Source organism: Blennius ocellaris (genome assembly GCF_963422515.1).
Source record: "Blennius ocellaris genome assembly, chromosome: 7".
In the NCBI taxonomy this organism is placed as follows: Eukaryota; Metazoa; Chordata; class Actinopteri; order Blenniiformes; family Blenniidae; genus Blennius; species Blennius ocellaris.
In genome coordinates, this window is record NC_137656.1 from 19,746,728 (window position 1) to 19,773,568 (window position 26,841).

Here is a 26,841-nt window from a genome sequence, read left to right on the forward strand (position 1 = left end):
AGCGTTCCCATGAGAAGATCAGGGCTCTTTTAAGCGTCCTTATCGACTCTGACAAATTTGTCAGACAGTCACGGCATATTGGAGCACTGACAAAGGCTGTCTTTGTGGTCAGGGTTGGTTTTCTCCTCATCTGTTAAGACGATCTGCTTGTTTTTCAAAGCATCATTGGCCACCTTGAAGTGAACAACAACGGTTCCGCAACTACGCTTTTTCACTGCATCACAATCTCTGACCTCTGAAGACATAAAAGATGAGCTCAACTCTTAAGTTTGAAGACTTAAGATTGCATTATAGCTCATGTCTGAAAGTCACCAGCTCCTCCTCACTGCTTTATGCCATTAAGTTGCCAGATCCAGTTTAATCCAGGCGGCCCCGTCATGGCCTTTTTGGCACTCCCCCCCAAACCTGAAGAACTGAAATAGAAGGAAAGAGAGTGGCGGCAGTTGTTTTTGAGTCGTCTGCATTTGTGAATCAGCGTACCGTGTCTCTTTGAGCCTGCGGAAGTGCAGGTATTACAATGGCAAGTACAATAATAAGAGCTCTGCTCACCTTCAGCTTCACCCTTCAACAGGCTCCTTTATCTGATGTGTGTTCGCTCACAGCCTGAGACACCGAGAGACGCTGGGGAGATACAGTCAGATTCCCAGTGCCGTCAAAACAGATCCTATCGGCCCTCTTCAGTCTAATTACCTGTTTACTCTGAGGGCCTCCTGAATACTGAACCCAGTGGCACTGTTGATAAGAACTCACTTCAGGTCGAGGAAATCATTCAAATAAAAATAATAAACATAAGTATCTCAATATTTGCTTTTGATTTCACTTTCGTCAACTTTGATGTCAGTTGGTTGTATTTCCTGCTGATTTGACTATAAATGCACGTATTGCAGATCATTTTATATTGACGCTGACGCATGATGTTTTTACGTCAACATTCAGATTAAAAGAAGACTTAAAGAATATGTGTTATAATAATGTGGCGGCACTTATTGTCCAGGTCTCTCTGGGGACAGATTCTTCTCAAAGTCAGACAGATTAACGGCACGAGAGCTCTTAAACCTCCCTTTATCAATTCCATCAGTCCTCTGCTCACACTCTGCTTATGCTGCTGCAAACATGTTCTTATTAAATATGTAAAGCCCTAAATCCCGCGTGTCATCTTATCTGCACTGTTCGCCACTGCACTGAGTCGACCCAGCATACCAGCAGCATGAGGCTGTTATCACCTGTGAGGCCACATCGCTGGTATTCAACTTCATGTGAAGAGTTAATTGGAGATCTCAGTGGTTGTGTAATGTATTTTTCAAATATCTGTGGTATGATATTTTATTGAAGTTATTTGAATTCATTGAAGCTGCAGAAAAGTGAAAGTTTTAAATTGAATTCATAGTGGGATTTTTTTTTGTAATTCAAGTTTTTAATTGAATTGTTTTGCTTGGTACATGACAATCATTCAGTGCTTTTTAACATTATTAATCAGATCAGGGCTTTTATACATGTATATTTATACTCGTAAATCCACACTGATAAACATAGCGTTGTGATAACGATGGTTGTTGGGACCAATATGAAGTGTAATTGAAAAGATGAAATAACAGATTATATTAATAATGTCTATGTTTGTACTTGATCTGTGCTATTTGTTTGCAGAAACTGTAAAAAAAAAAAGAAAGAAAATTGATTGGATAATGTTGAACTTGTCGCTGCCTCTCTCGCTTTCTGAGATAATTGAAGGCTTGATGAAGGACACATGGGTGTCGAGGAGGAAAGCACCACAGTCTGACTGCAAAAAGCAGATCGTTGAATTGAAGTTAACATATTTCATTTATATTAAGCAGCTTTATTGTCATCAAGATTCACATTACAACAAACATTAAAGTTGAAGTGACAATCTCTCTGGCTCACGTTTAATATTCCCTCCGACATGTGTTATGTGTTATAATGTGTGTGCATTTAAAACCATTAAAACCATACAATATGACTGCCAACCCCTCCCACCACTTCCAAAACGAGCTAAAATATCAGTGTACTTCTCAGAACCTGTTCTATTTCACTTTTACTGAAGTAAAAAAGTAGAATTGGTACTATGACCAAATTGCTATTTGCACTTCTACTTAACCTGATACTAATAACTCGTCACCAATTATACTGAGGGTCTATAATGGTTGTTTTCCTCACAGTGAAAAGACCCCAGTTGAATTAAAGCCTCCGAGACTTTCTGGATGAATGTTTCACAATTGCAGCTCCCTGTAATCTACTTGCATTGTACATTTGCACAATGTCCAGCTGCAGCCCCTGGCAACTGTAACATAGAATATGTAGAAAATATTCATGTACATTATTACATTCACCACAGATCATTTGTTTTATTCACCTGTTTTGGAATATATGAGACACAATACATGTCATCTTAAAAATGACATCTTGACAAAAATGTGCAACAAAGAGTTTTATTTATTCAACCGGGATGTTCAGTAGGAACAATACTTGTGCGTGATACCCTTTACAAGTTGAAGTGTAGATATGAACAAACAGGTTGTGTTACAACACTATCTGTGATACTATCATACGTCAGATGTACTGATTTCTGCCCCATTGACACAAACTGGCAACACATGCTTGAACAGGTTTAGGTGAGACATAAAAAAAAAATTGTACTTTCCAAACTGAGGCGTCTATCTTTCTTTATCATTTTCTCTCGTGGTTCTTGGTAAAAGCACAATCATGTATGAGATCACTCCTCTTTAACTTTCACCCCCACTTTTCTCATCAAAAGTGTTGTTCTTTTTCTTTTTTTTTATTATCATTTCTCGGTTAAATTGCTGTCCATGATGTCATCTGCAGAAACTTGAGAGTCTCCATGACATCTTCTCTTTAAAAGTATTGGATCCCAATCTTTAGCCCTCATTCACAACATCAGTGCTATCTCAGTGCAGTCTAATCACCTCTGAGTTGAACTTCATGGTGAAGATAGTTTAAATGTTTTGAATAGAACATATTCATGTTGTTTTACACTTTACACTGGCATTTTTCAATTCAATATTTTTCCTAATTTCCTAATTGCTTCAGGCAGTGTAGTTTATAAAACTAACTGCCTGGGTGTGAATATCATACAGTTAAACTTTATTGAGAGAGGTGAAAAAAGTTTTAATTTAACAATCTTTGGAGTTTAAACACAAAGCATCAAGGAAAAATAGAATCTATCAACATGACTAATAATTGATAAATCGACAATGCCACCATTCAATCTGGCGATTCGCTGAATTGCCGTGCAAACCTGCATCGTGTACTCACAATAAGATTTAGAAAGAAAAAACCTATTCAACACGCAACGACGTACGGACACATGAGCGTACATTGATAGCAAATAAGTATGTTGAATGAAACAATGAATCATCTTTGATTGTGAAACAGCAGAGATGCTATTATTTGCATTGCGATTATAAATCAGAAGTCAGTTTCACCACAACACGGGGCCCCAGGGGCCCCTGTAGTCCCACAGGTAGGGCCTGTACTGGTAGGCCTTGCAGAAAGAAGTCAATAATGACGATCTGACCAAGTCCTCTCTCAGGCCCAGTCCCTCTGATTTGTACACGTCCTTGCAGGGCTCTGGCGTCTGCTGCTTCCGTTTGGTTTTGTACCTCCTGTTCTGAAACCAGATTTTCACCTGCGTCTCAGTGAGTCTCAAGGCGCTGGCCAGGTGAGCCCTCTCGGGGGCAGACAGGTATTTCTGGTGATTGAATTTCTTCTCCAGTTCGAGCACCTGCAGGTGTGTGAATGCAGCTCTGGAGCGCTTCTGTTTCCCCGGAGAGGAAAAACCTGAGTCCGAGGAGTTGGGAGACGTCCCGTCTGGAGACTCTGCAGAGGGAAGCACGGGTGTGAGCGGGGATTTAAACAGGTACAAAGCTTTGCAGCTGTCATTATGGTCAAGTACCCACATGGAAGTCACTCTTAATTTACTGCAAACTTCTGACATATATACAATAGTTTTCCCCCCCAAAATACCTGGAGACCATAGCTCACCTGTGTGTCTTTCTGCTGTCTCTTGAGGACAAAGCTGCTCTGGTAACTTTTCAGCTTCCTCCCTGCACACTGAACATTTCTCTGTCCTCTGTGTGCAGCAAGTGTTGGTTAATCCTGTGCTGTCCTTGATGGAGAGGATGTCCTCGATGAGAAAAGAGGTGACGGGCTTGACTGTGTGAGACATTGTCCATCCAGCTGTCCTCAAACCACAGACCTCTAAGTTTGAACGGTCGGTGCAGCGGAGTGTCACGCCGCGCTGTCATGCCTTCTGAATTTATAGAGGAGCAGAGGCGGGTTCCTCCACACGACACTGACGAGTGAAGGAGGCGGGTCCACTGAGCTCGTCTTCACTTCTGTCTTCAGCTACTTTCTTGACTGAATGATTTGCATTGTTTGATCAAAGAAAATCATCGGGCATATTTATTGTTTCACTTCAGAATATATTTTTCCTCTTTGGAAACTGGGCTTTTCAGGAAATGGACATGAAATTAAGTGAGACTAACCAAAACAGATAGTGAGTCAAATCGTTGCAATACAGCAGGGGTGTCAAACATGCGGCCCGGGGGCCAGAAGCGGCCCGCCAGACGATCTAATCCGGCCATGTGATTTTTGAGGTGTGAAGTATTAAAAATTAAAACTGGCAAGAGACTGATCTAAAAACACTCGATTGGCAAAAATGACATTCAAAACCAGCCTCGGTCCGAATTTGACTCCCGACATTAATGCATCTGTGGAGGTCACGTGACGCAATGCCTTTCACAATAAAACAACGAGTCCAACTTATGTGAAATGAGACTTTAGACATGTAAACTCAAAAAAATTTGCAGATGATGACAAATTGTTTTAATCCCGAATACGACATCCAGATACAGGTGACTGAGGGTTTTTTTTTTTGCAAATATAATAATATCTGATTAACTTTAATATGGATATTTCAGAATAGACTGGTAAATTCTTGCAGTTACAAAAGAATCAAAAGAAGGAAAGACTTTGCATTTGTCCATATCTGCAGTTTAATATGTTGCGTTTGACTTGTTCGGCCCTCCAGAGGTCAGATCAGGGTGGATGTGGCCCCTCAACTCAAATGAGTTTGACGCCCCTGCAATACAGTATCATCAAACACACAGTCTGGTCTCTTTGAAATTGATTTTTTGAATTGAATTTAAAATGTCTAGTCATTATTGGAGCTGTAAAGGTCTCAAAACAAAATCATTCACCATATATGATTCACTTGACAATCAAACAATACCCCTAAAAATTTGTATTTGTTTGGAATTCACACATTATATTAACCTGCAATCAAGTACAACACTTTGTGCTAGTTTCATACAATACCTCATCGTGTAATTGCAAGTTAATAAGATATTCTTACCTCCATATGTTAAATCGTACCCCATAATGACTTTTTGTTTATAAGGTAATGTATTTTTGTTGGCGTAAAGTTGGTATTGACATAGATTCACCAAATAGCTCTGGTGAGCTGCAATACGTTACACAAAAAACACATTATTACACGCATTCCATTGTAACACAGAGGAGTGCAGCAGGGTTGAAGAATCTTACATGTATTAAACTGCACCTATGTAAAACCTGTGTATACGTCTGAGTATAATATTGTTTTGAATTGTATACGACATATGTTTCAGATTGACTGGACAGTGTTTCTTTGTTCATTGGAAATCTCTTTTTCGGAACATGCAATTCAATTTAAAACAACAAAAGTGCTTCTTGTGAATCACGTGTAGAATGTGACTATTAAAAACCTCCCTTATAAGTAATTACATTAACTGTACAATTTTTTTTCTAAATCTTTTTCTGTTTTACAAAAAAAAAAACTACTATGTACTATGTTTCGTGGTCTAAATCAAATTTTTTTAATGACAAACTACTTGGAAAAAAATGGAAGAATGTATTCTCCCAAATTAAATAGTTGGAGTATTATTGCAGATTTGTTGATTGTCCAGTTTGAAGATTTGAAGAGAAGCAAAAAGTCCCCACAGAGAGATTTTAACGTTGTGCAGTAACCACACTTCGAATATTCTCGGTGTCACAGTTTCACTAATCCCAGTGTCCCATTAGCTCCGAGTGGCTTCAGGGAGACGACTGTGTCTGCTGGCGGAGGGCGGGAGAGGGTGGGGGTCAGGGTGGGTGGTCATACCTCCTGCAGCACTAATGAGTTGAACACATTTGGGCCGGCTCCTGGGCGGACACACTCATTGTTCACTGGCTGTTTATTTGTTGTTCTCTGTGGCTCGGCGTGACCTCTCCGTAGCCACTGAGATGTTTACCGGCGGCGTCCTCGCCGCTCGGGGATTTCATGCTTCATTTGGAAGGGGCGCGAATGCAGGTATGATAAACACGACCCTCTCAGTGGCCCCTGGTACGGCTGACGCCCCCAGCCTCCCTGCACCAGCCTTAATGAGCGTGTTCATAATGTGGCGAAAGTGCAACTATTCGGAAACAGATTGATCACCAGGTAGGTTTTCACTTCTTTGCTACAGTGTCGCTTAAAAACAGGTGTAAACACTGTGTTTACTAATGAAAAAGAAAGGGAAAAAATTACAGATTATTATTGTTAAGTAGATTAGAATTTCTTAAAAGCAGGAGTCATAAACGGTGCATTTGTGGGATGAGCTAGGATCAGTAGAGTTTAGCATTTAAGGCTGCACTCGTAAAAAAAAAATTACCCATGCTATTCATTTGTCAGCTTATTTTCACTCTTGTTTTACACCTCTGATATTCATACATGTCACCACTCCTCATGTTAACCTTAATGACCCCGTTATGGCCAAACCTTGATTTTCGCGGTTCATGGCAGCCATTGCTATTGTTGCATTAGAGCAGTGTTTTTCAACCACTGTGCCGCGGCACACTGGTGTTCCGCGAGATATAGTCAGGTGTGCCGTCGGAAATGATCCAATTTTACATTTTTTCTAAAAAAACATTTACTCTCACCACCTAACCGGAACTTCATAACAGGATGACACTCCACACAACACATTTATCACTCATGGTTGCACACCAACATCCAACAAACCTAACCAATATCGTAATATAAACAACCCACCAATGCCTGTCCCAGATCGAAGACAAAAGAAAAGAAAAACTCTTTTTTCCCCCCATACCTGAAAAATGACCTTTCAGCCGTACAGGCCACACAGTTTTTTGGCCCCAATAGAGAAATCCAGTTCGTTTTTTAATGCTTTAACCTGCTTTCAAACCACCTTCTTGTGTTATGACGAAGGTGTGAATCATAACTTTTACTCAAACTAGTCCAGAAGAAGTCAGGATTTTGATGAAGCCTTCCATTGCTAGCACAACATAACAGGATGAGACTCCACACAACACATATCTCACTCATGGTTGCACACCAACATCCAACAAACCAAACCAAACTAGAGGAAATAATTAACTATCTGAACCGAGGAACAAAAACACAACACAAGCACAAATCAACACACACAACAACCCCAACAATAACCCTCAATAACCTCCGGCAACACATAACCTGACCTCCCATCATGCCCTGCAGCGACCAACTCCGTGATGCTACAATACTCTTCACCACTAGATGGCAGCACAGAACGTTGCTGGTGAAATCGAAACTTAACAGACGTCAGTCTGGTTAATCTCCACCACCTGCGGCTCCCATTTTGTATCAAAGTACTGAGTCAGTGACAGTGATGGAGAAGTTTTTGAAAAGGAAGAATGTTAACCAGGATATCAGCTTGGTGTTCATCCATCAGGTCCAGGTTTCACACTGAGTGAGTAAAAATAAAAATAAAAAGAAATTGGGAAATACTTTTTTCTGTATTTATTTGATTCCTGTTGATAAAGCATTGATGAGAATGACTTTATATTGTTAATATAGGCTACAGAGTTTCACATTTTAACATTTTCGGTTGGTGGTGTGCCTCGAGATTTTTCCAAAGAAAAAAGTGTGCCTTGGCTCAAAAAAGGTTGAAAAACACTGCATTAGAATATGAATGATTGTGAGCATGACTGAGGAAATGTGACTGATCAAGTACAATTTGTGATTTAAAAATGTTAAAGAGGCTCCTGTTTGTTAAATAAATGAATTGCAAATATTTTGTTTTCTTCGTTTCTTCATACCTATAAAACAAATGTCCACTGCAGAATAAATTGATTAGCAGATAAGATTTGGTGCTCTAGTTTTTGAATGCAGTCCTCACTTGTTAGAAACTAATTCAACAGCTTTTCCACCTGTATAAGATTTCCAACAAGCCTTTTGTCAAGGAAGAATTCAATGCACTCATATTTTTATGGTGCCAATCATCTCGAGGCATTTTCACATAAACGCAAATATTCACATGAGTTAATGTATTTGTTGGGAGCAAATGTTTCATTTCACATTTGGTGTCTTTTGTCATTTTGACTCTGTCTTTCAATTCAGGCCCCTTGACTTCCTCTCTGATGTATTTCACCTGTGCCTGATTGTGTGATTGTCTTCACCTGGTTGCTCTGGTATATAATGGAACTTTTCCCGTGTGTCTTCTTTGCTGATTTGTCTGTTTCAGTGCTGGTTGTGTCCCTGTGATTTCTGTGCTCCCTATGCTCCAGGCTTTTCTCCGTGTTTGAATATCTGCCTCCTTCTTCTTTACGTCAGACAACTGAGTTGTTTTAAAGACGCTATACACATGAAGATAGATGCCGATGACATACGTATGTCTGCCGTACTCTGTCCTCTATTTTGGATCAAGAGATCATGAGAGCTTCTGTGTTCAGTCTCATGAACTTCCTCTTTCTGTGTCACCTGCTGTACCATCAACAAAGTATTAAGATCATGAAGATGATATGATTTACTTTGGATCCTTAGCCTGCCACTATCTGTTTGCCAAAGCATGCGATATAAGCACATAAAGTCTTTATCCGTCTGTCTAGACACAGTTTCTCTCACTTTAAGTCTCTTGTATTGGTGTTTTGGATCAGATGATACTAAATGTAAAGTAGAATAGAATTATGGGCTTCATTTAAAAGAAAATTTTAATTGTTACCAAGTGTTCAAGATCCTGAGAAGGTCCACACCGATCTGTGGGTCACAATGAAGTATAACGCAGTTCTCAAAAGCAAATTTGCTTTGCCACAGAGAAACCACGTTAACCGAGCCTGATGACAAGAACATAAACAAAGTGAGCAGTGAGAGTGAGCGTCTGTGTCCTGGAGACTCGCTGCTCATTTCACATGGCACTTTTACGACGCTGTCACCTTGCACCTTTCTCTCTCTGACAGTGCGCATGACTGCGCTTAGTGGAAAACAAGGACATTTCCTCTTTACTTATTGTTTGCTGAGCATTCGTTGCAGAGATTTGGGGCTGCAGAGATGTTCATCAGACGTGACGTAGTTGCACCTCTGACCTTTTAACCTAGGAAGGCATTCGTCTTCCACAGTAAAAACTACACGCTGACAATGTTTTCTTTGTTGTGCCATCAATCCTCCGCTCTTTTCCTGTGGTTTCACCGTCTGAGATGACGAGTCGCAGCTCTTTGTTGTAACGGTAGCTTTTGTCAGACTGCTCTTGTTATCTGCTTGTCATCAGAGTTGTTTTATACTGGATCCTGCACCTGGTTCCTACACAAGGATGCTGCATGACATAACAAATATGTCATCAGACCGCACGGGTCAGTCCGAGGTTTCCTACAGAGATCTCTATAAAATCTTCATGGGCTCAAGACGGAATATATATTTATATTAATAGAGAAGCTTTGACTCACGTCATCTAATCAGCAGAAGATAATTAACTTTATTTGTCAAATGTACCCAGTGGTTTGTTTTTTTCTTCTCATGTAAAACACATGGTGCCTGCTCTTCTGAATTCTGGACGTATCGTCTGATAAATCCCCTCTGTGGGCGTAATTGTTGTGATCCTATAGCAGGGGTTTGCAACCTTTGTGACCCAAAGAGCTTGACTTTTGTCATATTTCACAAAATCAAAAGTAATTGGAGCTGCAAAACACATTTAGCCTTTGAAATGAGGCTCAACACGGCTTCTACAGTTTTATATGTAGTTTTGGTATATGAACATAAACTGTGTTTATGAGAAGTATCAATTACCGTTTAGGAAGGTAAACATTTCATTACATTCTCTGCTGGTTTTGTACTTGATTTTAATGGTTTAAAATGAACTTTTCAGCATTTTCTTAGACAGTTTTGACATTTCGGCAGTATAACAAACATTTTTAACCTCTTTTCTTATAGAAATCCTAGTTGTTTTAGGTTTTTTTTTTTAAACCAATTGTTGCAGTTTCTTCCACATTTCTTAGGGTTTTAACTACCCCCCCAGCCCCCCACATCCAGGCCATTGTATTTGCGTAAATAAGACAGCCACTACAGAAGGGCCACAGAGCCACATGTGGCTCCAGAGCCTGTCATCCCAGAATGTAGAGATATGGGATTGCCACAGGAAGCATCACAGTTGATATCTCTCTGTGTTGAAAGGTTCAACTCAGACAACTGATTGTAAGTTACTGAGACAACCAGAAGCCAAAAACAAGAGTCAGTGGAAACATCGATGTAAAGCTGTGTGGCATTAACAGGAAAGATTTGGCAGAGTTGTCAAGAACACAACCCACATACCGAGCACTGCTGCTCATCCCTTAAATATATATTTAATTGATGAATAAATTGTTTGTGGACACTTGTGATTACTTGTGTGTGTGTGTGTCACATGTTGATTGTGATAAACTCCAACTTATCACGACCCAAAGGGAGTGGAAGAGGTAGATGAACAAGATGTGATTAAAACATTTCAACATTATCTGAACTATTGCACATCGTTTTAATTGTCAGACTGCATCACATTGGATCATATTATAGATCCTGCTGTTTCACATCTTGCACAAGTAAACATTGAAAATGTTTCTTAAATCAAATTATTCAAATATAGTTTGTTTTGTTCTACAGAATTATATTGCTGTTCAATCAATTCATAATAAATCACTGCAGCTTCTTCAGTCCCACTTAAAACAGTGTCATGTAAGGACATATTTACCCGGAGAAGAAGAAGAAGACCGTTTGACTCGACGTGAAAACATTGAATCAATATCGACACCTACTAAAAGCCTCCTTTGACCTGGGCAAGAGATATTGCACCGGGTTGTGTTTTTAATGATTTCTCAAGGCCAGACATGTTCTAAATTGCAGGCAGGAGCGCAGTCAATGTCTCAGTTTAATAACATGTTGATGGTTGTCCACTAGAGGGAGCTTCAAAACCACACATCAAGTCTAAAAGTAGCTCACCACATCAACAACATCAGCTATTTAAGAGATAATCTGTGAAATCTCGTGGTCAATAGGAAGATTATTCAGCTTCGTCACTGAGGCTTTTTGAGGTTGATGTAGTTGTTACTTGGTACATTTGTGACTGTGAATCATCTCCGCAGCAATCATAAACACCAGATTATCAGCCTGGTTCGAGAAAAAAAATAATAAAAAAATAAAACGCCGATTACATAGCCAGAGAAATATTTCTTTGTCAAGGTGACATAACTGCAAGATGACTTCAAATTATTTTGCTTCACGTCATCCTCTATTTAAACTGACCCTCATCACAACAAGTGTAATCAAGCACCTTCAGTTTGGGAGGAAAAACTCATTCAGACGTCTTTTCTTTTTTTCTTTTTTTTTAATCCCTTCTCAAACAACATAGCAAAACACAAATACTGAACAATAACTCATGGTGTTCATTTCCCAATTTAGCTTTGTGAGTTTTAATCAGAAATAAAAACTTTGCGCTCATCTATACATGTTGCATCTTTTTTAATAACAATCCAATAAACTTACTCAAATAGCAAAACAGCGGCGAAGTTTCAGTCATGGTCATTTGGGCTCTAAGTGATGTTAGCTGTACTATGAGAGGGGAATTAAACTCAAATCCGTAAGGAATCTGAACAGTAAGGTTGGGACGAGTCATATTGTAGGATTCATTTGATTTTCTTATTAAGTGAAGAATCATATGTTGAAGAAAACCATGTAATTGATGGGACAGCCATATGAAGCTTTATTCAATTCAGGGGTGAAAAGAGCCATTTTCAGCAAACCAGAGGTGAAGACAGACCCTAAACAGGTTATCACAGGGCAAAATGAGAGAAACAGATAGAAGTAAAATACTTCCACCATCACTCTTCAAGCTTGGCCTCAGGAATTAAATGGTTTCTCTGAGAGAGGGTTTATAAAAAATGAAAAGAAAAAAGAATATTTTGATTTCGCTTCATTTCAAGCAAAGATTTCACTTGTTAAGTCCACCGAATAGGAAAATATTGACCAAAGTCATTAAAAAAAACACCTCTTATAGTAGCAAACGAGAATTAGAATACCAGTAATTTTCAACTTAACTAACAAGTTCTTTTTAAACAAACATCAGACTTCAGTCAATGAAACAAGTCAATTTGAAGACTGACTCCAATAGACGATTGGAAAAGGAAAAGTCCATCATCCTCACAAAGGTGCTGGTAAGATGTTGGTAGAACTGGAACCAGGCAATTATGTATCTATCTATTCTAATGCAAACAAAAATATCAAAATGTATTTTTTTTCTTAAGAATGGGAATGAATATAAAATCTCTGTTAAAAAGCTAAATTCCATAAAAGGGCGCTAAAATCTTAATTTTTTTTCAGTGTACACACAAGGAGAATATGCAAATTTGGCACAGAAAGGCTCGCATTACTGGATCATCAGCATCACTATCCTGCCCTCAAGTCAAGAAAGCTCATGATCCGTGCTTTCAGCATCCATTAAGTCTGCAGTGAGACTGGCTTGCTCTCTGATTTCCACTTCTTTGCTCTTTGGTTCCGTCCCACTTCTCCCTATTCTCGCCATTCCCAAACCCTCGCACGCTCTGAGCCTGCAGGTTGTCAGCACCGTGGTTCTGCAGAGGATCTTTCTTCTGGGTAAATGGAGTTTTTCCATTCCTGTCCTTGATCTCAAATAACTGATAATGAATGGACGTGAGAAGCCGTATTCAGTGTCTTCACAAAGAAAGAGAATGGTCAAAACTGAAAAAAAGTTTAAAAAAAAGTGTAAATTTTCTTAGATATTTACTCAGAAGACTGCGCGACGAGTTGTTGTTGTTGTTTTTTAACACAATCATATAGAGTGAAACACAAGATTACATTTTCTTCCTCCATAAAAGATCAATATTACCTATTTATGTGAGAAAAGAATCAAATCCACATATCTTCTAGTGACGCAGCTGTCATTAACTCGTTCAAACCCTCTATCTCTTTCACACACACACACACACACACACACACACACACACACACACACACACACACACACACACACACACACACACACACACACACACACACACACACACACACACACACACACACACACACACACACACTCAGAGCAGGTTTATCTGATCTGTGGGTCTCCTCTCTGTCTACAGCTTTATCCTCCTTATCTCTGGCGTTCCTTCAGCTCGTCTCTCCCCTCTGAGGTGTCTCTGAAGCTCAGGTGACACAAACATAATATTTCTCATCATTAATCGAGAATCTATTCAGACAGGAAAGAAAACGAACCAGTAAAGTGTCTCCACATTCAGACTTGTTTTTTTTTTTTTTTTTTGGTGCGATGCGCGTCTCGTGGCGCATCATTGACTAACAGCTCGGACTCGAAGTGTTTCTGAGTTTGATTGAAAGTTTGAAAAAAAAAAGTTAAAGAGCCACTCTGTCTGCGGGTTTGTTTACCAAGCAGAGCTCCGGGACAGGACAAGCTCTCCAGCCTTATCAGTGGATTTGTGAATGGGGCAATAATGAGGAGGGTTTGATAGAGCAGTGCTGCCGGGTCAGATGTCACTTCAGCCATTCATGAAGTTAAGTAAAGCTCCATCACGACTCTCTAATCGTGCAATTTGCCTTTAATGGATCGGAACATTGCCCATTTAAACAGTTTGATGGGTTCTAATTTGAATGAAGTATGGTAAAAATATACATCTCAGTTTATATCTTGGGATATTGTTGGATTACTGCATGATCTTGAAAGTGTCAGCAGTTGATTGTTCTCAAGTAAAACTCCAGATAAATTCAAATTGCTTTTATTGTACTCAGTTACATTTAACGTTGGCCTACTTTACTACAGGGAAGTCTCGTGAAAATACCCTTTAATAGTAATTTCATTGATTGCCGTGTCAATTTAATTTACCTCTGTAAAATGTGTTCCAAGGCTTAGAGGGTACTTATGAGACACGTTATATGAAGACAGCTTGTTTTGTAAAGAAATATAAAACAATAAAAAAAGTTCTCTGTTGAATGACCACACTTACTGGCTACAAATTGGCAAATAATAAAGTTCGAATATGAAATAAAATTATAGGTGAACTATGGACATAGTGACTTGTAACTTTAGCGAAGTATTATACATTTTGTAAATTATCCATAAGTATGAGTAAAGTCACATTTAAACGCACTGATTTACGCAGGTAGACCCAAACCCTGCTTAATTACAACAATGTGTAATTCATTGCTTCTGTCTGGAGCATCACTTTCAAAAGTTTCTTTTTTTTCTTTCATTTTATTCTAAGGAAATACCATGAGCGAAATAAAATACGCCCAAAAAATTATCTCCCAAAAAACAGATTGTAAATGTTTTTTGCATGTTATTTTAATTTATCTTCACTTTTGTTTGCATGTTATCTAATTTTTCATGACACCGGTGTGTCATTTATATAAAACATTTAGCAGGCTAGTATTTTATTTTTCATCTTCAACTGAAATTATGTAACTATCCTCGTAAGTCCTCATAAGAACAGACTTATGCAACGTTTTTTTCTTTTTTATTATTATTATTTTTATTTTGTAGTCCGATATAACACAAACAATCCAGTGTCTTTAAAACACACACAAGTAAACACAAGTTGTAAATGAAGCCACAGAGGACGTCGAATAATGTTTGAAATACGTATTATAATTAATTTGAGAGAAATATAAAAATAGAAACGAAACAGAACATATACAACAAACGTCTTTCCTCTCACACCCTGTAAAGTGCCTGGAAATGTCCGTGGCTGAAGTGACCGTCACTGTTCCCAAGTAAATCGTTGGACACCTGCGCTGTGGGTGAAACGAAGCTGCAGGAATACAAGTTGCTGTTTCCATATCCAAACACGGCGTTGTGTCCAAAAGTCACATTGTACGGTGCCGGATTGGATCCCGCGCCGCAGAACTTTCCGTCCCGCACCAGCACCGGCACCGCCACCCTGCGGGGCGCGGCGGGGTAACCCGCCAGCTCCAGGGACTTGTCCTGCCTCTGCCGCTTGCACTTGTACCTCCTGTTCTGGAACCAGATCTTCACCTGCGTGGAGGTGAGCTTGAGCAGCAGGGCCAGGTGCTCTCTCTCCGGGGCGGACAGGTAGCGCTGCTGCCGGAAGCGTCTCTCCAGCTCGGACACCTGCGCCTGTGAGAAGAGGACGCGCGGCTTTCTGCGCAGTCTGGATCCGCCGTTTGCGCTTCTGTCGCACTCGGGTGGACTGTGGAGACCCTTCGTTTCTGCAGAGCGGATAAGAAACGCGATCAAACGTCAAGGAAGTTTGCGGGGGAGAAAAACAAATCAATTACATTTTATTGTTTCTAACAACAAATGTCTAAGATCTAATCTTAAGCGCAATAACTTTCATTTTCTTTTGGGCGAAGAGATACATTTCAAAAGAAAATTCTGAAACATTTGTACACTTTTATCACGTGAAATTATTTTAAAATATAAAAAAATAAAAGGTTATTTTTCGTTCAATTTTCATTTATTCAGGAAGCACTCCCCCAAGAAAAGTAAACATTTCTCTTCTTTTTATTTAGATATATGGATGTTGTTTTGGAGCCCCATGCAGAAAGTATGTTTCTGCAAACAGTATGAATTACTGAAGGTAAAATAAAGTTAAAAGTAAATTTCTTCGTCTTCTTCATGAGGAAAAATGTAAATAAAAATGAAATTTGTCAGGTCGGAGGCCTTGTCCAGTCAGGCTCATTGATTAGGGGCGGCCTAAACCCATTAGCACAAGTAAACAAGCCCCCAAAAAACAATGCATGTGACAGTGATGGAGATGCATCAACTCACCTTGTTCACTCATCTCCCCCTTTGCTTCGAGCTTACTTTGCATTTCAGAGACGCACGGCTCATAAAAGTCGCTGTTTGGAGGCGCCGCCTGCATTTGCTGATGGTGCAGCGGCACAACTTGGTCAGTCACGAAAAAATCACTCTCGTAGACATGGTGCTGCTCCAGTCTCAAAATATCCTTCACGGAAAAAGGTGTAGAGGTGGCTGAACCGGGATGCATCCCCGCTGCTTTGGTCGTGTCCAAAATGCGCTTTGGTGATTCCTGTGATGCTGCTGCTGCCGCCGGACGGATGTCTTAACTGGCTGGTGAGTGAGGGCCTCCGAAGACCTAAATCATTCAAGGGTCCGGGCTAATGAGCGAGTTTGACATATCTGCCCCTCTCTGAAACACCCAAACTGCCTGCGCGCACACTTCTGCAGCTCCAGTGCGTCTCACCTTACAGGAACACCTCTCATATCCGCCCTTCACGGTGTGAGGTGAGTAATTAACAGCCCCAACCAGGGAATAACACAAGCAAGTGACGTTTACGTGCACACTGGGCTATAACAATGGGAATTTCAGTCATCACGGCATTTACTTTAGTATACCATCACCTCTGGAGTTTTACGCTTGTTGTTTTTTGTTGTTGTTGTTGTCAGAAACGGGAGCTTCATTAAAATAATAGTTGAAACACAAATAAGTGACCATTAACAAACAAAGACACGAAACAAGTGAAACTGCCCCGGCTCAGTAATCACAGTTTAAAAAGTCGAACATTTATTCAGAGTGCTTCTGAAGAACCAATGATCCCCTTAATCAGCGCGCAGGTCCTGAGGGGTTGAGTGATCTCCGGTGATGTTGAACAGCTTTGCCATCGACATTGTTTTGCAGCCATGTTATGAGTGTTCTCAGGCCACAACAAACAGTAACATTACACCTGATGTTGTGGAAGTGGAGAGGCGGCGGCGCCAGCCCGCAATGCTTGACTGAGGCCGAAGACGCGCCTCCGCGCAGACAGGAACAGGGACAGACACCGCCTGTCCCTCCGCAGGAGATGTATGGAGGGACAGGCTGGCCGGGCACTCAGGGCTCTGGGCTTCAAACGCATTGGATGTGGCGATGGGGCTCATTAGTATTTCAAGAAAAGTGCACGTCTGATGCCCATAACGCAGCCGCTTTGGTGGATGAACTGCGATTGGATGCTGTTTAAATGTCAAGATTTCATCTGGTCAATTTTAATAGGTTAATGCCATGATCGTACAATTAATTCACCTGAACAAAACATTTCAAACACACTTTTATTAGAAAAAAAAAGTACTGTTAAAGTGTCTGAAAACTTTTTTTTTGCAGCCCCACTTCACAGTTTTAACCATATTGGTTCCACATCATTCAAACTGAATGTGTTTAAAAAAAAATCTTATTTAAAACGGAGATTTCTGTTTATTTTTATTTTGTTGAACATGGGATCACCTGTATGTCTCCAACATTGTAAAATAAAGTTTTTAACACCATGTGATCCATTTCCAAGGAAAGACACCTGTTGTTTTCCTGACTTTAATTATATATTTAGATTTTAATGTCTCTCTATTCCACTTAACATGACAGATATGTGCGTTTTATAAAACAAAATCAATAATCTTACATCCTACTTATTTATTTCATCACAATTTATTCTAAAAACAAAACAAACAACAAAATATATTCTGTACAACAACAAGATAATCGTCAATAAACATCAATGCAGTACTAAGAAGAGATAAAGCCCTCACATTATGTAGTTTGATTTAATATATTTCTCTGCTGTCTTAAAACAAAAAGTCAAATTACAATTGCAAGCATGGTGTGTTCAACAAATCCCGGGACCACAGGGCAATAACTCTTTTAGCTTTAAATTATTAATGGATGTCTCTAACGTTTGAGCCAGAAAATGCTGTTGTAGAGTTTTATTTAAATTAGGGTCACACTTGATGAGTTAAACAAAGAACACAAAGAGTTACAGTTCCAAACTCTACATCCCATTCCAAGTTGTGAAATAATTTTGGAACATCCTGAAGAAAAAAGCAGTAGAGTATTATAGAGACACCCTGGCTCATCACTTTAGGAAACAATGTTGGGCTGTGTGTCATGATGTTTGCTGTTGTTGTTGTTGTTTTTCCAATTTGCCACATCCCATCTGTATTTACTGGTTTGTTCAGATGCTGTTTCGTATCACAGTCACCAAAGTGTCCATCATCATATCATCCACTGTAATAATAGTTATGTTCCTTTTAAAAAAAAGTTGTTTTCTGTTGTTTACATGAGTTAATGGTTAATAAAGAATTAAGCAACTGTCCAGATCATTAAACTGCCATAAGGTCATCACCAGGAAGTGACCTGAAGGACCCATTAATTAATGGAGTGATATTTTCATCAAAATGTTCATTCATACTTCTGATACATTCTCCAGGTAAAGTCACATTCACAGGAGCAATGTGAGGAGACGCCACACATCCTCTTTATGTGTGCAAGTTAAATGCGACTGAGCTGTATTTACTGTATGTCCATGTTGAATCCTCAAACCACAATTCATCACGTCATTATTACTTATATGTTATTCACTGAAGAGCTCACTCAGTATCTCAAACAATGTCACTGGAGTCTCATATACATTGTTCTTGGATTTTTCTTTCAACTTTTCAGTGACAAACCGAACAAAAATAAAAGAACAAAGTCAACAAACAAGTTGCACATAGAGCAAGTTAACAAACAAGCAGTCCTTGTGGCTTAGTCTGGGACCTAACTGTAGTCCAAAAGATGAATATTACAATGGTTGATAAACCGTATTAATGCTAAAGTGACTGAAAATGGAAAACTAATTTGCTCCTCCCACAACACATAAAATATCACAAGTCATTCTAAAGTCATTGGATTCTTATTCTTATTCCTATTCTTATTCTTATTATTGTTGTTACTAATAATAGTAGTCAGTGTATGTGTCACCACTGGCTGCAATACTAAAGGTCAAACAAAGAAAATGGAATTGATACATATTATTTCAGTTGCATACTTAGACAATAAAGTACTGTTTGATCAATTGAGACACAAATGTCAAACATATGGCCCGTACGCCAAAACATGACATCCAGAAGGTCCCGTCTGGCCCACGAGGTGAAGTTAGAAAGTGTAAAAAGAGGAAAAAGAGGTTTACAATAGTTTTTCTAATCCATCAACGAGGGTTTTTTGCTGGTATGCATTACAGGGGATAGCAATGCTGCCGTAACAGCAGCTGATATAACGCACACTGAGTGATGGAGTAAAATGTTTATGACGACGTGGCATTGACATCAAAGATGTATTGGGAAGGGGAATTTGTAAATATACGTATTTCTGAGGTTTTTTTAAAAATAATTTTTATTTTACTTCTCACAGTGCTTTGCCCCAGAATGCATTGTGAAAAGGGAAAGAGTGTGTTGAATTGTTATTTGTTTTTTGAGGCACATTTATTTTTAAACTTATTTAGGTTTAAAATAAAACAGAATTAAATTTAAATCTTTTCATAATGTTTGCACTTAAACAAAAGAGAACATTCTTATTTATCTAAAGCATTGTCCTGTTGAATTATTCTACCTTCATTTTAATGGTCAGGCCAACACTTAAACTCAAATTGGACTAAAATGTATTTTTTGTGTATATACGGTACTTACTTATTTATGTATGTCGGCTCCAGGGTAGACGGCAAAAAAAGAATTTCATTCACTGTGAAACCTGGCTTTTACTGTTGAGATGACAATAAAAACACCTTGAACCTTGATGACACCCAAGATATAACAGGTTCACACAAATGTAGGAGATGAGCTTACATGAGGATATTCAGGTTTCTTTTTTAGTATCATAGTCCTTTTTGAAATGGACACATTTCTAATTCAATGTATCTTATTTTCTCTTTAACTTTCAAATATGCAAAGTAATAGTAAAACATGCACTGAATAGTGAAATAATGGCTTTAACCCAGAACTGATATATTTAATTCAGTTATTATTTCTTAAAGGGATTATATGGTTGTTGTTTTGTTTTTTTTTGTATTTGTCTGCTTTACCAATCTCTGTTCTAACTTATTCTGCAGAATAAAAGTTGATCTTCACTATATTTTGACACAGACCCTGAAAACCTGATCCAGACAAACAAAGAAACCTGAACTTTAAAAGCAGCTGCAGGAAAAACTCAAAGTCAAAGTGAGTTGTTTGACACTTCGGGGATTTCAAGGTGTCCAAGTTGATGGGTAAATTACTTAATCTCTGCAGCAGTGTCCTCCGAGGGCTCGGAGCAACACTCTCCCTTTACCTTCTGCGACTACTTTTACCAAAACTAAAAGCCTTTTTCACTGATTCTACCATGTGTCCTCGTCATTGTAACACGAGAAGCCCGCTAAGTAGAGTTTACCACAAATAGCCCTAATTTATCATACAGAAAAATAGGAGGGTGATAGCAGCTGAAAGGGGAGATAGTCTTGTTTTACACCCACTGAAACTGAACACAGCCTTCTTGTGGCCAATATGCAACTGAAGATGCTCATCAAGCTGCGATGTGACAGTAGCATTCAAGAGAGAGAGAGAGAGAGAGAGAGAGAGAGAGAGAGAGAGAGAGCTGTTTCAAGCGTTCACAAGATATAGACACATTTTCTTTTTAATCGCCACTGTGTGAGTGATTTATAGTGAAGAGTATCAGTGAAGCTGAAAGATGCAACTTCAGGCAGCAGAGTGCGCTAGTGACCAGAAAAAAAAAAAAACTTTACACCATGAACACAGTGGTTTCCGCTCTCCCTGCCAGCATGTATCCTTGTACCAGAGTGTCTTCAACCATTCATTCAAATTCTCCATGGCTTTCTCCATCATGGGGTCACAGGGCACTGGCGGGAATAAGGAACCACTGTGCACAGGTCACCGACCTATCGCGCTATAAACAGAGAGACAAACAAGAGCACATTTCACACCAACTCAACTCGTATCGATATTTTTTTGAACTGTGAAAGAAAACTGTAATATCCACAGAAAAACCCAGAACTGCACAGGGAGAACTTATAAACTTTACCCAGAAAGGTTCTGCCTCACAGTGCAGGAATATACCCATTTTGACTCTGGGCTTGGGGGGGGGGCTATTCTGAGTGGAGATTGCAGGGCCTCCCTGTGCATGCACAGGATTTCTTTGCATAAAATGTTCTATTGAGGTTAATGTATTGTGTGGATGTGGGGTTGCTTGTCTTTGTGTACGTCCTATTTTGACTTGTCTGGAGTGTAACCTGCCTTCACTCTTCAGATCACATCCACCTTCCTGCCATCCTGAATTGGACAAAGCCGCAGTACTGAAGACGGTTGGATGAATTTGGGGCCTTTTGCAATAGAACTCTAAATCTGCAATGTCACCCTGCTTCGATACTGTGCATGTTTGGGCTAAAGAGTGGAGTCTTGTTGTGCTTGTCTTTGCCAGAGAAACTCGTGTGAGTTGATGCTTTGTGAGCAGTATAAAGGAGGACATCAGAGTGTCGCCTGTTTGGAGCCACTAGATGTCTCTGTCATACTGTATTCAATTGAAAGAAGCTTCTATTGGGAATGAATTACCCACAACTGAGAGTATTATTATCTAATTGCACTGCTTTTAAAGTTATAGTCCGAGCACAAAATGTACAACCCAACGATGGATGAATAGCCCGGTGGCCCTGAGAGCTTTGGGGCTGACGCAAAACCAAATGGACGATCGTCGACTGCACGTCTCGGTCCCATCTTGTTCACTGTGTTTTCCTGACATCTGAACTAAATGTGAATTTCTTTCTGTGGATGATTTTACATGTGAGTTTTTCATCTGTGACCCAGTCTTGTGTAGGCGTGCTTCTTGTGTAGTCACAGCTTTTCCTCCAGGTCTTACAGGAAGGCAAGAGAACAACTGGTATCAAGGAAAGCTGCAAATTATCTCTGCTGCAAGCTAAAGCAAAGGGAAATGTGTTTGAACGGGCTGATGATTACTGGTTGAACCTGTGCGGTGCACGGAGTTGAGTTGTAGAGTTGTTAAAATAGTCAGGTGCGCCGTGAAAGAGCTGAGAGAGAGCAAGCTCTGTGTGAGAGCATTCAAGAGCATTTCAGCTGCACTGCTGAAGTAATTGACTGCTGCTCTGTTGGCTTCATTAGTTTCACTGGCCGGGGCGACACGAGGAGGACAAATCATATAGTGTTGTGGGACATTCAGGTGACATATGTATTGACCTGTGCTGTCTGTGCTATTGGATAGATTAATAATTTGATTCATGCAGTGTATTCGGAGCCAAAAAGCTGCCTTGCATTTGATTCCAAGACAAATGCTTTGAGAGAGATGCTTTGGCAGAGATGGAAAATGCTCTGTTTCATCTCTTTCCCCTGCCACTCCAGCTCTTTCTTCGGTAAAATTTGATCTAATTTTCTTTCCCGTCCTTGGGTATTTCCCCACAGAAATGAAGGGATAGTGATTGCTGGGTAAGATTGGAGTGGATCTAATCTTCCACTGCGCTCAGTCATACTCCATTTCACTGCACATCTAATTTGTCACACTGCTGATGAATATGCCACAAGTTTCATGGGAAAGAGAAGGACATAATGAATATAAAACACACTGGGAGAGGGGAGAAGTAATTGCTGTACCGCACTAACCACAGTGCATTGTTCATTTGTCCCATCAAATTGCTGACACTATGCATGCACTATGGATTCACTGCTTTCCTCCTTCTGAGTTTGATCAAGAGGCTAAAACAATGACAAACAATGGCAGTTTTGATTGGAAGCAGGAGCTTGATGGTCATTTATAATCACTGACCGTGAGGTCACATTTACCCCCAGGAGGGCATTCAGCACCTATAGACCCTTTGTGAATATGTCTGCTCTTTTAGACGGCAAGAGCCTCCATTTATGCTGATATTGTGTGTAGATTGCAGGCATATATATATATATATATATATATATATATATATATATATATATACAGTATATATATGTATACATGTTAAAGGCATGTGCAGAAGGTTTTACACAACATGATTTCAAGGCAGAAGGTATTGAAACGATGTGTCTGATGTAACACGGTAGGTTTAAAAAGCAGCAACATCAAATAAAAAAAAACCAAAAATAAAAACAGATGGGATGAATTACATCTGCATAATGATATTGTAATGACGTCATGAGTCATTAATGCTCTGGTTGTGATTGTCAGGGCGGCGATACACTCGGCAGCAGTCCAAGCAACAGGCAACAAAGTGAACCGACAGGGTCAAAAATCTGTGCAAATGTTTCCTGGCAACAAGATGTTCCTCTCTGTGTCGAAAGCAGCAAATCCATTCAATTTGCCTTTTTAAAAGTTGCCCCCCTTTATATTACTGCATCTGTGTAACTGGGCAGGAAGACACACAGAGAGGTCAGGGTTTTGTTGTGAAAAAATCCTAAAATCAATTAAATCAAGTGTTTGCGCAGTGTCCATTGTGCTTGTGCTACAACTCATTGATGAGTTTGAGAGTGAATGTCTCTTTAAAGATGGAGATGATAGAATGTGTGTGCAGAGCTGCTGCATCACCTATCCATGAGACTGGAGAGCGGCTGATGAGAAAGCCCTTCAGGACTCTTCTCTAAATAGGCATGAAATTATATCTCCCTCTGACTGAGATTAGCGTCCACAGAGCCTCTTGCGTTCTGCCCCCTCTTTTCCTCAGGCTGTCAAACCAAACAGTCACTTTGCAGTTTCAGCTCGTTTGTGCTGAAGTTTAAGAAAGTTCGCTTTCGTCAGGAGGTGCTCTCTGTGTCCTTCAGCTTCCTTCATGGGTCCCTCGGGACTGGTCGCACATACCGAGGGTATGTGGTGAACCACAACAACGTTCTGGTCTAACGGTTGCATTAGAATTCCCCTGGGCCGTTCGTTGATGTGGTGCCTCAGAATGGCTGGAGTCCGAGTCGGGTCTCTGGTCCTTTCTATATGGGATTGCATGTTCTCCCCGTGGACTGTTCATGCATGAGTTTTATCCCCACAGACCAAAAACAGTGCGATACACAGTCACATTCACAGAGGCACCATCTCGCTGTCGGTCACTGTGTGTTTGCCATCATGGCGTTTTAGGGGGTGACCCGTCGGATGTGCGCTGTCTTCGCCCCTCAGTCAGCTGGGATCAGCTCCAGCACCCCATGAGCCTGAACTGATGAAGCTGTATAGAAAATGGAAGGGAAAACCTCTTATGTTGGAATCAATTAATGACCCAATTTGAAGAATTGAATTGAAACGACGTGTCTGCAAGGTCAGATCACTTGCATGGAACCTCATGAGCTATGTGATGCCGCTAGAACCAAACAATAATGAAAGTAAATGGGAAATCAAGTCATTTGAATCAACAAAAAGGCAAATGGTTTACATATTATTCAGGTGCCATGGGTGACACATTTCTTTTGTAAACTTTGTTGCCAGATTGAATAGAGTCTATTCAATCTACGTCTCATGTACGTTTTCGCTTATTTCATAGCATGTAGACACACCAGAAAATAACAGGTTGTTTTTTAAACATGTGACTCTATTTGTTCATATGTTTTGGGTTATACGTGCAGCTGTACGTGTTTTCCAAATGTATTTTTTTTTTTACATTAAATATATCTCCACCAAAGCTTACTTTGGTGGAGATATGACGATGAAAACCTTCTCTTCATCAGTCTTCATTCAATCACTGTATTTGAAAGCCTTATTGTAGATTGACTGATTATACTACTGCAAGTTAGAATTTTTTATTTTTTTCCCCAAATGTCTAGTGTTCTAAAGCGATGAATGAGCCCCCCCATGCATCTCCAACCTCATCCCTCCATCACAGTCATTTTTGGTTGAATGTCAGTTTTCCTGTTTTTCACATGATGAGATAGTATTAGTACTAATTGTTAGGATCGATAAGAAAAAAGAACAACTCCTCTCAAGCTCGTGGGATTTTTTCTTTTTCATAACTGTTCCACTTATAGTTCTATACTAAAGCTTATATTGTGAGTTTGGCTCCATCAAGTGTGGATCATATTCAGTACTAAAAATGTATGCTTTAATAATTTTACATGGCTGATTCTTTTTAAAGTCCTATTTTTTTCCCCTCCTCAGTAAAAAGGGATAAATAATCCTGGGAAAAGGCATGTCCCTGACCCTCAGATTCTTCTTGCTGCAGTGTCCTCCCTGAAATCCTCCAGAGAGGCCTGCCCTAGAAGCGATCAGGGGAAAATGTAGGTCTGGAGTGTTTTATATTGGTGGATTTTCACGAATACCAAAGCAAACTACGATGAATCCAAATGAGTGAGACAAGAGCAAAGCAACATATTTCATACCATATGCCAGATATGATAAATATTTTATTTCCGATCAGCAAAAGACACACAATTGATGCATTTGTATCTTTCATGACTTTTCAGTACAGAAGAAAAAACCCAAACATATACACAGTATGGGCATATATGTGTATGGGTATATTTTAAAGTGCAAGTGATTCACAAGGGTCAATCATGCGTGACATAGCATCTGTATCAGGGACTTCAGTATTCTCATAAAGTCTGCAATAACTTTTTGACTCTGATAGTAAAATAACTGTCACTTATATATGAATACAAAATAAACTTTACTAGTCACTGAAGCTTTTTGATTTTGTTTAAGCACAACAACATATATCAATCTATTTCAAGTCTTGAGAGGACAGAGTACCATGAAGTGCCAGAAGTGAGGGAGATTTTAGTCTCTGGGATAGACGGGAACAGTTTCACAAAACTCACCATGGATTCAATTTAACAATATACTCCAGTACCACCTTGAGCGCCCTATCCTTGAAATCTGACACTGAAAGAAATCAAAAGCCTTTTGCTTGTCTCACTTGTGTTTGTCCCAATAGCCTTCATCGGTTGTCTAACTTGGGCATTTCCTAGTTAAAACAAACATTCAGTATACAGGTACATTCTCTGAAATTACCATTACATTTTACCTGGTGAGGAAACAGTCAATTTGCCCTTGCCAAATATGTTTGATACAAGGGATGTCATAGAAAATAAATATGAAGACATGGATAGACATAAAGATGTGTGGATGTGGACTGATGCTGAGCTCATTGTGTAGCGACAGATCAGAGCGGCCTCAGGAGAGGAGCGTCCAGACAGCATCATACAGGGTAGTAACAGTTTAGCAGCAGCTGTTGGGTTTTGGATTTACCCATGAACAACTAAGATACAGACATATGTATCAATAGTACATGAAGAAGCCCTGACCCTTCAGGATGCAAAAAAACCCCCATAAAACAAAACAAAAATAATAATAAAAAAAAACAAGACAAACAAAAACAAAGTCATCTCCACTCTAAATAAAACATGCCTCATTTGCAAATGTACTGAATGTTTCAATGCCCTTTATAGTGGTTAAGATGCAAAGTGCATAATGAACATAAAATATAAGCAAGGATATACTACAGTGTGACTATATCTCTTAACTTCCCAAGTGATTCCTTCAAAACAGCTGTCCCGCCATGCACACACAAGTGTGTACGCACGCAAATAAAGGATCATATTCACAGAACAGAAGAGTTTACAAAAAAAACCACAGGAACAGAAAGCATTATAGAGGAGCAATGCCTTCACACTGTGAGTGCAGTATGAGAGCACACGCGCTGCTGCTTTATTCACACAGCATCGCCTGGCACTGAATGAAGTAAAGGTCAATTTCCATGTTGCTGTGAATCCTTTGTGTGTGATTATTGCATAGTTTGGAAATCTTAACATAGCT

At 39.6% G+C, this 26,841-nt stretch overlaps 2 protein-coding genes across 2 annotated transcripts; both read right to left on the minus strand.

Annotated features, from left to right (window-relative positions):
* Nucleotides 1-3,457: 3,457 nt before the first annotated feature.
* Nucleotides 3,458-4,204, minus strand: nkx3-1 (NK3 homeobox 1; the record flags this gene model as incomplete). The annotated part of the gene is made up of 2 exons (XM_080499705.1): nucleotides 3,458-3,855; nucleotides 4,021-4,204. 2 exons carry the CDS (start codon nucleotides 4,202-4,204, stop codon nucleotides 3,458-3,460), a joined length of 582 nt encoding a protein of 193 aa, XP_080355831.1.
* Nucleotides 4,205-15,017: 10,813 nt separating this feature from the next.
* nkx2.7 (NK2 transcription factor related 7) lies at nucleotides 15,018-16,314 on the minus strand (the record flags this gene model as incomplete). Its single annotated transcript, XM_080499191.1, has 2 exons — nucleotides 15,018-15,532; nucleotides 16,095-16,314. The coding sequence occupies 2 exons, from the start codon at nucleotides 16,312-16,314 to the stop codon at nucleotides 15,018-15,020; spliced, it is 735 nt and encodes a 244-aa protein (XP_080355317.1).
* Between the last annotated feature and the right edge of the window lie 10,527 nt (nucleotides 16,315-26,841).